This window comes from Pseudoliparis swirei, chromosome 18 (genome assembly GCF_029220125.1).
Source record: "Pseudoliparis swirei isolate HS2019 ecotype Mariana Trench chromosome 18, NWPU_hadal_v1, whole genome shotgun sequence".
Classification (NCBI taxonomy): domain Eukaryota; kingdom Metazoa; phylum Chordata; class Actinopteri; order Perciformes; family Liparidae; genus Pseudoliparis; species Pseudoliparis swirei.
This window is the reverse complement of record NC_079405.1, coordinates 16,531,643-16,543,463: the sequence shown is the minus strand read 5'-3', so window position 1 is coordinate 16,543,463 and position 11,821 is coordinate 16,531,643. Positions and strand designations below refer to the sequence as shown.

The window sequence follows — 11,821 nt, the reverse complement described above, 5'->3', positions numbered from 1 at the left end:
GCTAAATAAGTGATGGGAATATTTTTTTGAATAATGTCTCACTCTCAACATTTAGGGATACATAAAAGTTCGGGGGAAAACACACTATTACAACACACTTGTCAAAAATGTATCACTGAAAAAGTTATCTGTTTTTGGGTGTGCTTTTATCATCTTTGAATGCCATTGGTCATGGCAGAAAAAGCAAACAGCCCCACAACTTTTAAACGTGGCTAAACTGATTGGTGCATGGCAGTGCATTACATCACCTTTTCCCAAATGAGCCGATTTGAAAGCCGCAATAGCATGGCGAAGGCAAAGCAGGATTGAGGTGAAAATGTTCTTAAACAGATAGAAATGTGCCACATAATTTAGAATAGGTAAAAAGCCCACAAGCCTAGTTGTCAGTCATATCAAAACGACTTTTGCTTCAAATCTCGCGAGATCGCGTTTGCTGCTGAGTTGTCCCCGCAAGGGAAAATCCAGTCAGTAGTTCATTAGAGGACAACTCGGCTAAGGTAAGTGACGATAATGGCACCTGCACCAACCTGAGACTATACACGCTGGTCCCAGCGGGCGATTACACAATGGTGTGTTTGATGGCCGACTTGTGCCGGTTGTTTAGCCACCGGGCTGAAGCTCTCTGCCAGCAGGATGCCCGCTGAGGTGATGAGCGGATGGATGCATGGGGTGGATCGGAACGGAGGATACGATAGCTACTGTGGCGTCTCGTTAAAGCTCAATGAGACCCATAAAGTAGTTTACAACATACTGAATCTCCCAGAAACTATTTCGCATGGTAACGTTAGCTGGAATGGAGAGGCCATTTTTGGCTAAAGCGTGGAGATATGTGCGAGGCCGATGGAACGTTAACGGCTAATACTAACGGTGGTATAGCCGTTACGGTAATGTTACCGTAGCAACCATGGCTACAGGTTAACGTGACTTGAGTTAAGGTGATCAGGCGGCCGGCATATTATGGCCCTGCTCCCACACAAACCACCACTTTACCAGCTCATATTTAAACCTGTACACACAGTGCTGCCGCTAGCCATGTTGGTGCCCCAAGCATAACTTCTTCATGATGCGAGATAGGAAAGACCCACGGCGAGCGTTGTTGACGGGGGGGGGGGCTAATATGTGTAGACTGAAATAATATCGGCATTATAATTATTATAACTATGAGGATTTTTAGTTGCCTATTTTGTGGTGCCCCCTCAGGACTTGGTGCCCTACACCCATCTGAGCTTCAGGCAGTGACATGTGTGGCGATCATCTTCAGCACCATGAACAGCTAGCTCACACCTCATGACGAGCATTGACGACCGTTTATGTATTTTATCCTCTATCTTCAGTTTGTTCAAATATCAACTGAGTGGACCTTTTATGTTCTGTTGACAACTATACCTGCAAAATATTTTTTTACCTCTAAATATTCAGAATATACAACTAGACTGCAAACTCGTGAAAATATGTTACGGTTTTAGTCCAGGTGGCTTTGGGGTTGGAGTTGAGAATAAATGGGTTCAAGCCAGCTCTCGTAATGTAGGACATTTTGCATGTGCTCCGAGGGGTTGGCTTTGTTGCAGGATAACATTTGAAGCAGCCGAAAAAAATCAGCTAGAAGCGGCTGAACAGATTGTCCTGCAGCCTGGAGTCATGGCACTGACGTGCATCTCCTTCGCCCTCTCTGTGATAATGACTGTGGGCAATGAGCATAGCTTGCACCTGTCTTGGATATATAATGCATGTAGAAGTGGGACTTTCTGGCATCGTGCATTCTTTTCAGAAAAGGGAAAGGTGAGCTGGACCATTTCCTCGGTTTTAATTCAACCAAGGTGTATGCAGACAGGTTAGCTTATAATGATCCTCTCTTTATTCCAATATGTTTGGGTTTTAGAACAGCATCCTTCATTGGATTTGTTTTATCTTGCAATATAGCGATACACATAAATGTATCACTAAATTTTAAATCTGTTCCCTTTCAGCCCTCCTTCATAATCAATCTCCGCTGGACAAGTCTATCGTTGCAGAAAGGCATCTGTAATCACAATTGTAGCCACACTACTGTTGAAGAACTTCATCTGAATCATGGGGAACATGTTGGCGAATTTAATGAAGAGCCTCATAGGCAAGAAGGAGATGAGGATCTTGATGGTGGGGCTCGATGCTGCTGGAAAAACAACAATCCTCTACAAGCTCAAACTGGGGGAAATAGTCACAACCATCCCAACCATTGGTAGTTGCACAGTCAAAATAACATATGGCCCTGCACACTACTGAGTGAACCACCATGTTTGTTTGATATTTAGTGTGACCCTGCTCTTATTTTGTAGGGTTTAATGTGGAGACGGTGGAGTACAAAAACATCAGCTTCACTGTGTGGGACGTGGGTGGGCAGGACAAGATTCGCCCCCTCTGGAGACACTACTTTCAGAACACACAGGGTGAGAAATGCTAATCAAAGGGTAACTGAGGCAAATTTCCCATTCTTCTCTAGAAAATAATGTATTTTTTTTCACCTGCTGTTTCAGGTCTAATCTTTGTGGTGGACAGTAATGACAGAGAGCGAGTGAACGAAGCCCGAGAGGAGCTGATGAGGATGCTGGCTGAGGACGAACTGAGAGATGCGGTCCTTCTTATTTTTGCCAACAAACAGGCAAGAAACCACAACTGTTCTGCATGTATAAACACATATTATACACAGTATATATGCATTAATACACAACAGGGTTGTAGTGGAGCACCCACTTTTATTTGTGATCTAAACTTAAAGACAATAGTAACTTTAGAAATACTATTCTTTTTACAGCTGAGTGGTACAAGGAGTTTAAAAATGACTTGATTCCTATCATACTTCCTACACTAAACTGGGTCCTGGAAAAGGCTCAAACACCTCCTAGTTGGAAGGAGGCCATTATTTCTGCCATTCCAAAGGAAGGCAAGGATAAAACGGAGTGTGCGTCTTACAGACCAATATCTGTTTTAAATATAGATTATAAGATGTTCACTTCTATTATGGCCAGAAGACTTGAAAAGTTTATGACTAAATTGATCCACAACGATCAGACAGGTTTCATACACCAACGTCAAACACAAGACAATATACGAAGGACGTGACATATTATTAATCATAAGGCAAAAAACAAATTGGAAGCAATGGTAATTAGTATAGATGCTGAGAAGGCTTTTGACTCCGTCAATTGGGATTTTCTTTACAGAACTCTTGTTACGGCCTCTCGGTTAACTAGGGATGCACAGGCCGCAACATACAAAAAAGGGATACAGCTAAGGGGGAAACAAAGGAGGCAAATAATAAAGTTAAATACTTGAACAAAATAAGGAAGATTTATTTCAGACAGTTAAGGTTTAACGAAGGGCAGAATAACACAGAAGCAAAGCAAAAGGAAACATAGGCGTCAGGGTCTCCAAGGCCAACACAACAAACAAAAGATCCCACTGACCTACCATCGAAGAAAGGAAAAACAATACTAAGCTCCCTGTCTGACCACAAAACAGGAGAAAACTGACACAACAAAAATGGCAGAGAACCCCTACAAGCTGGACCCGAAAATACAAATGGTGGCCAACACTTCGGCACCATACCACGGAACGGTCACAGCTCAGAGGTGGAGAGAGAGAGACACTTAGTCAGGGTGTATATAAGCCTCGCCCGCTGATTAGGTGATCCCTCTCAGGTGGTGGTACTCCAGGCGTACCAGAACTGAGAGAGATAGCTCCACCCTCTTCCTGAAAGAGGGCCGTCTCAGTTACGGGACGTAACAACTCTTCATAGATTTGGTTTCCATGCCAGGATTATTAAAACCGTACAATCATTATACAATACTCCTACTGCAAGGGTCAAGGTCAATGGTTATTTATCAAATAGGTTTACCCTGGAAAGGGGTACAAGACAGGGCTGTGCATGGTCACCAATATTATTTGCACTTTTCCTTGAACCACTAGCCCAATATTTAAGACAAAATAGAGAAATAAGAGGCATTCAACTGGCAGAAAGAGAGCATAAGCTAGCTTGCTACGCAGATGATGTACTAGTTTATCTTAGCCAGCCAACGCACTCTTTGCCCCAGCTGATGCTGGCACTTGAGACATATGGGCAATTATCAGGATATAAGGTTAATGTGGGTAAAACTCAAGTGCTACCGTATAACTATAATCCAACATCAGAAATGGAAAGCAAATACCCATGGTCATGGCAAGCAAAATCCCTTAAGTACCTCGGCATAACTATTCCAAAATATCTGTCAAAACTATCAGAATATAACTACTCACCTATAAACAAAAAAATCAAAGAAGATATCACAAGATGGAACCTCGTACCTTTCTTTAGTTTCAGCTCAAGAATACAATCTATTAAAATGAACATATTACCCAGATTGTTATATCTATTTCAAACCCTACCAATAGAAGTTTCTCAGGTCCAGCTTAATGAATGGGACAACATGTTGTTGAGATACGTGTGGCAAGGCAAGAGACCAAGGGTTCGCCTTAAAACACTGCAGTTAGTAAAGGAGAAGGGAGGATGGGGTCTGCCATCCCTCAAGGAATACTACTATGCCGCCCAGACAAGAGCTATAATATGCTGGTGCAATCCTTCATATGATGCACAGTGGAAAGACATTGAAGACAAAATATTTCCCATTCCAATACAAGCAATCATAGCTGACTCTAAACTGCAACACTACATAAACAGTTCTGATAATCCATGGGTCAAATTGACCCTTAAAGTGTGGAAGAATATCATTAGAGAATACAAACTTGAAGGAGATCTACTGTGCCTTAAATGGTGTGGATATGACTCAGACTTCACACCAAATAAAATGGACACCAGATTCAAAAAATGGAGAGATAATGGAATAACAGCTTTATGCAATATTATGAAGGGAAACAAACTGTTTAGTTTTGAAATGATTAAAGAAAATGATCTTTTAGAGAAACAGGACTTCTTTAGATACCTACAGTTGCGGCATTTTGTCAATGAAAATGTTAAAAAGGTAACAGAGGTAAACTCCAGTCTCATAGAACTGTTTAAAAGAGCATACAAGTCAAATTGCAATAAAGGGGCAATATCAGCCATATATAAATGCTTTCTAGAGCTTAAAACTCATTCAACAGCATACATCAAAGCAAAATGGGAAAAGGAATCTGGGATAGATATTTCTGAGGAAGAATGGACATTAATATGGGGGTATCAATGGAAATGTACCAGTTCAATGAGCTGGCGAGAGTTTAACTGGAAAAATTGTATAAGATACTTCATTACACCATCTCAGACATCTCATTATAGCGATAACATTCCTGTTTGCTGGAGAAAGTGTGGACACCAAAGCGCAAACCATTACCACATCTTCTGGGACTGTCCCATCATTAAAAACTTTTGGAAGGCGGTACACAATGCTTTACAGGACATCTTTCACGAGGACATCCCTTTGGACTTTAAGATTCTGTACCTTGGAAATATACCTCAAAGCTGGCCGAAAGGGGACAGACTCTTGATAAATGCAATGCTGGTGGCCAGTAAAAAGTCTATTACCAGAAAATGGTTATTACCAGAGGGTCCTACAATTACATCATGGAGAGACATTGTCACAGAGATCTACAGAATGGAGCAGATGACAGCTCATGTTAACCAAAGAACGGAAACATTTCTTTAGCACTGGCAAAAGTGGTGCAACTATATCACAGATAAATGGCCTGACTGTATTTCTTTACTCTATAGAAAATGATTTCTCCCTGCTTTATTTATTTATAGTTTTGTTACTATGGTATTGTTTTTGTTTCTTTCTTTCCATATGTGTTTATTTTTTTGTTTTTTTACTTCTCTTTATACAAAGAATCTGACAAATTTAAATATGTGTATGTGAGATTCTGAACACTAATAAAATAATAAAATAAAAAATAAAAATACTATTCTTGAGTGATGAAAAAGATGCTCTGGCTTACAATCCTCTGGAAGTGTTTCTACATATTGAACAAATATGATACAATATGTTAATTAGTGCGCTTTAGTGGTGCTGGTTGGACGATTGTACCTTTGGAAAGAGCCCGGCCAGCTCAGCGTGCTGTAGCTTCATCTGCACCGTACAGACATGAGAGTGGGAGACATGTTATCATCAAAAAGCAAATAAATGTAGTTCCCAAAAAAGTTTAACTTTCCATGTTCCATTCCATCACTGCAGGCACATTACTAAGTCTGCAGATGAGCATTTCATTTTCAATTAATCTGCAGATTACTTTTGGATTCATTGATTAAGTGTTGGTCTATAAAATGATAGAAAATAGTGGAAAATGCCCTCAACAATTTCACAGAGTTCAAAAGGATACAAAACTGTTTTTTTTGTCCAAAGAACAATAACAAATATTAAAATGCTTAATTTACTATCATATAACAAATAAAAGCAGCAAATGTATTTGGCAGATTTCCTTAAAAAAAGTATAATATATTATATTGCATATTTTAACACAAACAATAAACAAAGACACCTCGCTGATCGCTGGTTTTTCCCACTTACATCAGTGAACTCTCATCACTCTCTTTCACAACTCTCCTCTTTCACAGGACTTACCGAACGCCATGAATGCTGCTGAGATCACCGACAAGTTGGGCTTACACTCCCTGCGTCACCGTAACTGGTACATCCAGGCCACCTGCGCCACCAGCGGCGACGGCCTCTACGAGGGTCTCGATTGGCTGGCCAATCAACTCAAGAACAAGAAGTGAGAAGAAAGGTGGAACAAGCTGCCAAACCCGTCCAACTTTAAACTTGCTTTGGGAAAGTGGGCGAGAGTTAGGTACAATGATTCTGATCAATAGGTGAACATTTTAGGCTTTCATTTTCAGTCTGTTGCGGTTCCCTTGTTGAAAGCCAGTTCTCATATACTTCATAGATAACCATTCACACCACACACACACACACACACACACACAGTCCACCTCTTGTCCTTAGGTGCAATGTACTGTATGCTGGTCTCTGGTGTTGTACCATGTTGTGTGTGACTCCACTGAGTCAGCATCAAGTCAAATGGGACTTTTTGTTGTTGTCTGTCTTTCAACTGTCAGTCCTCCAAACAAAGAAGTATTCTTTGTCAGTTGAACTTCCTGTTTTTTTGTGTATTTTTCCTAACAGACCAATGTGTGGGAACAATCACAGCTGGCCAATTTTAATGTGTGAGCAATGCTGAAGCATTTTGATATGCAGACAAAGTGTGTGAGCGTGCCCACAAACTGTATGTGTTTGTGCAAGCGACCCAGTCAGTCATAATCGTGAAATAGACAATGGGACTGCCTCATTTTGAAAATCTTTATATATCTGTGGCGGGGTTTTACTCCCTGCGTGGCAACCCCAAGCATTGAAGTCTCCCTTTTTAACCCTTGTGTTGCCTTAGGGTCATTTTGACCAGAATCAATATTACACCCTCCCCCCGCCTTTGGGTCATTTTGACCCCATTCAATGTTTCACCCTCCTGTTACCTTTATATTTACTAACATATTTTACCCTTTGGGTTCAATTTGACGCCAGCAATTAAAACCTCCAGAAAATTATTAGAATTAATATTGTTTTCCAAGTTTAAGTGTGAGGCACTTTATGTTTGTTTGTTGACTACCGAAAGAACACCGACATTAAACATTGAATGGGGTCAAATTAATCCTAAGGCGGGGGGAGGGTGTCATATTGATTCGGGTCAAAATGACCCTAAGGCAACACAAGGGTTAAATATTGTAAAACGCACAACACATTCTCAACCGCCTGAGCTGCATGAATCCTGGTTGACCTTTCTGGCATTGGTGCAGACCTTTCCGCCCTCGGAGCTGCATGCATGTTGATGCTGCTGCTTGAGGATTCTCTCTAACTGCCCTCATCGTGTTCTGCTGCTGTTTACAGTCGGATGCAGAAACTAACCAAACCACCAATTTCTGCATTTAGTTGTCAACATGTGCTTGGTTCAGTATACTCGGCTTTATGGTCTTTTGAACGTGAAAGCAGGATACAAAACAAAACAATCATGACCTGCACATCTGTTTCTTGTCTGCCTCCATGTGAGTACTCCAGCTGCATCAGGTTGCTCTCGCTTTGTGTGTTTTTTGTCCCAGACTTGCATATCGGGGGCGGGGGAGGACAACTTTATGTTCCTGAATGTAAATATTGTTGATGAATCTATAAATGACTGTAATATTTATTTGACAAGCATATACCTGTATTGCTATGATAATTATGTGAATGAAAGCAGGGTAATCAGACCAATTGACTCATCAGCACATTCTGAACAGCAGACGAGTTCCTGCGTCACCACGGATACCAGCAGAATCCACAAACTTCTCTTTATAAAACTACTTGTGTGCCATACATGGGTACTTTTACTAATATACCAGCGACAGTACAACATATTCTAAATCCACTTCACCAAGTTATGAGTGCACTGTTTATATTCAGCATGTATGGTAATCATGAGTTTGATCATTTGGGTTTTGTGGCCTTATATTTAGTGTTGACATTTAATTGATTTCTTCTCAGCTTGTTCGGTTCTCTGTTGTTTTCGCACCACAGTTTAAAATGATTCGGCAAGTGTCGTCTTCTCTTTTGTTTGTTTAAGTGATTCATATTTTGTGGTAGATTTCTTTGGTTTTTGGGGTTGTAAAGAAACATTGATGTAGACTTTATCTGTGAATCAATGATAATCAGTGCGAACAAAACACACTTGATTCACTCTGTATCGTTATAGTTACACAAGTAGATTTTAAAACGGTAAAGACCATGTTTCAATGCTGGATGCATGAGACATCTGTATATGTGAGACAACAAACTAAATACTGCTGTATTACAAATAAACCCATTTTCTCTATGACCTATCTCATTAATTGTGAGTCAGTGTTACTGATGGATTTCATATTAACATCTTAAATCCATATTTAAAAGTGACTGAAATGGTGAAGAACAATGGTGTTGTGACAAGCTGCCACCAGAAGAGAGCAGCATTTAGCAACAGTTTCCCTTGTGGGTCAAAGGAGCTGTTTGACCCGCTTTACCAACTCGAGAAGAAACAACACAGTTTCATCAATAGCATGAGGAGCTGAGGGGGTTATGAGGAGCTGAGGGGGTTATGAGGAGCTGAGGGGGTTATGAGGAACTGAGGGGGTTATGAGGAGCTGAGGGAGTTATGAGGGTCTGAGGGAGTTATGAGGGTCTGAGGGGGTTATGAGGGTCTGAGGGGTTATGAGGGTCTGAGGGGTTATGGGGGTCTGAGGGGGTTATGAGGGTCTGGGAGTTATGAGGGTCTGAGGGAGTTATGAGGGTCTGAGGGGGTTATGAGGAGCTGAGGGGGTTATGAGGGTCTGAGGGGGTTATGAGGGTCTGAGGGGGTTATGAGGGTCTGGGAGTTATGAGGGTCTGAGGGAGTTATGAGGGTCTGAGGGGGTTATGAGGAGCTGATGAGGGGGTTATGAGGGTCTGAGGGGGTTATGAGGAGCTGAGGGGGTTATGAGGGTCTGAGGGAGTTATGAGGGTCTGAGGGGGTTATGAGGAGCTGAGGGGGTTATGAGGGTCTGAGGGGGTTATGAGGAGCTGAGGGGGTTATGAGGGTCTGAGGGGGTTATGAGGGTCTGAGGGGGTTATGAGGGTCTGAGGGGGTTATGAGGAGCTGAGGGGGTTATGAGGAGCTGAGGGAGTTATGAGGAGCTGAGGGAGTTATGAGGGTCTGAGGGGGTTATGAGGAGCTGAGGGGGTTATGAGGAGCTGAGGGAGATATGAGGAGCTGAGGGGTTATGAGGAGTCTGAGGGGTTATGAGGGCTGAGGGGTTATGAGGGTCTGAGGGGGTTATGAGGGTCTGAGGGGGTTATGAGGGTCTGAGGAGGTTATGAGGAGCTGAGGGGGTTATGAGGAAGTAAAGCCAATCCCAACAAGACTCACAGGTTACAAGGGACATACCTGAACATGCTGAAGTGTGTGTGCACACTTGTGTGTGCGCTTGCATGTGTGTCCTTTGCTTCATTCTTTATTGAGAACAAAAGAGCAGAGAGTTCATACGTGTGTTATCCATGCCTCAACCACTTGTGCTGAGAGCCTCAGCTCATTTAAACGAAGATTGAAGACTTTCCGGTTTTCGGTTGCAATCAATTGAACCAGATTCAAGGATATCACTACATTTCTGCATCTCACTACTGCATTTGATTTCCAGCACTGCAACTTTTATTCTATTTCTTGCTTTTTGACTGTTTTGTAATGTTTTAATGAATGTTCTTGATTGTTTTTACATCTTGTTTTCTTTCGCATTATGTTTTTATGGTTTTAATAGTTTTATGTGAAGCACTTTTAATTGCCTTGTTGTAGAAATGTGCTATACAAATAAACTTGCCTTGCCTTGTGAAGTTAAAATCTTTTTGTGTTCCCCTGAATTTCAGCAGGCTGTTTCCGCAAGGAATTACTTTTGAGAATGACTTCCTGGTCGTGGTCAAATATTAACCATCTGTTTTGAATGCTCTTTTTACATTTTAAACAACTGATTGGAAAATACGTAGATGACTCTTTCTGGTGAACTGGAGACATCTTTTTGTCAGATGTACAACTCAATGGAATTAAACCTGTTTAGATGGAGAAGTTTCTCTTGCTTGTGTGTGTGTGTGTGTGTGTGTGTGTGTGTGTGTGTATGTGTGGAGGGGAGGGGGGGGGGGTGTTAGACAGAGAGACTGGAGGTGCAGGCAGAGCAAGTTTCTACATAGCAGCTCAGCTGGCTTGCTCACTTTCAGGCATACGATGTTTGCATCAAGCTTGACAGACAAACGGACATGGTGACAAGAGATAAGATGGCTGGCTCCAAGAAGACAACTTGACTTGATTTTTACCCATGTTAACAGCTTCAGCAATTAGCTGACGTTGTTAACACAGGCACAAATTAGTCCAAAGTACATCAGTAAGATCATGCAGCAATAGAGTGATAACACAATAAAACTATCGTATATTACCAGGGCCCTGGCAAAAAGGAGTGGAGGGGTCAAAGCCCGGTCGTTAAGACAATGTTCCTGAGAATCACGTGTGACAAGGTGACTTGTACAGGGGAGCAGAAGGAGAGCCGATCTTTTGGGGCAGGATTTGTTGACTTCTTTAGAGCACAGTGTTAGAAGAGGTGCAATTTGTTCTTCAGTGCGGTGAAAATTGATACATTTGTGTAAGTTGGTTATGAGGGGTAAAGAAGAAGGGACTCAGCTGTTCTGCCTCTTTATTTGCATTTTCACAGTAATTTAATACAGAAATGTGATTACATTACATTACATGTCATTTAGCAGACACTTTTATCCAAAGCGACTTTCAATAAGTTCATTCAACCTCAGAACAACAAGAATCAAGAAACTAACATTTCTACAAGAAAGCCAAACTACACAAATATCATAAGTAATACCATGAGTAATACCATAAGTAAGTGCCATTCAAGTGCCACTGAAGTGCTAAACTGTTTTTATTCAAGGTAGTTAGAAAAGGAGGAGCGGAGTAGTGTGGGTGAATTTCGGAAGGCTAAAGACCAGTCGAGCTGCTGCTTTCTGGATGATCTGCAGAGGTTGGATGGCCTTGCTTAGCAGGTAGACCTGCCAGGAAGGAGTTACAGTAGTCTAGGCGTGAGATGACAAGTCCCTGGACCGAACCTATGCCGCCTTATGAGAAAGAAGAGGACGTATTCTCCTGATGTTGTGTAATGTTGGCAGTCAAGGAGAGTTGACTGTCGAGTGTCACCACGAGGTTCCTGGCAGTCGGGGTTGTGGCTAACACAGAGCTGTTGGAAGTGGTAGTCAGGTCGAGGGTAGTCAGGTTGTGGGTGGGAGAGCCTTTCCCT

At 41.9% G+C, this 11,821-nt stretch overlaps 1 protein-coding gene across 2 annotated transcripts; it reads left to right on the top strand.

Moving 5' to 3' along the window:
• Nucleotides 1-389: 389 nt before the first annotated feature.
• On the top strand, nucleotides 390-8,844 carry LOC130208543 (ADP-ribosylation factor 3-like). Of its 2 annotated transcripts, none has more exons than XM_056437729.1 (5): nucleotides 390-497; nucleotides 1,968-2,218; nucleotides 2,316-2,426; nucleotides 2,514-2,638; nucleotides 6,560-8,844. In XM_056437729.1, the coding sequence occupies exons 2-5, from the start codon at nucleotides 2,071-2,073 to the stop codon at nucleotides 6,719-6,721; spliced, it is 546 nt and encodes a 181-aa protein (XP_056293704.1). In that variant the 5' UTR covers nucleotides 390-497; nucleotides 1,968-2,070; the 3' UTR covers nucleotides 6,722-8,844. The 2 variants fall into 2 exon arrangements, with proteins under 2 accessions (XP_056293704.1, XP_056293705.1); XM_056437730.1 differs by lacking the exon at nucleotides 390-497 and adding an exon at nucleotides 541-645.
• The last annotated feature ends 2,977 nt before the right edge of the window (nucleotides 8,845-11,821 follow it).

Coding starts and splice junctions, on each gene's coding strand:
- LOC130208543 (XM_056437729.1), top strand. CDS start 2,071: ATGGGGAACATGTTGGCGAATTTAATGAAGAGCCTCATAGGCAAGAAG. Junction 2,219..2,315: donor CACAACCATCCCAACCATTG/GTAGTTGCACAG, acceptor CTTATTTTGTAG/GGTTTAATGTGGAGACGGTG. Junction 2,427..2,513: donor CTACTTTCAGAACACACAGG/GTGAGAAATGCT, acceptor CTGCTGTTTCAG/GTCTAATCTTTGTGGTGGAC.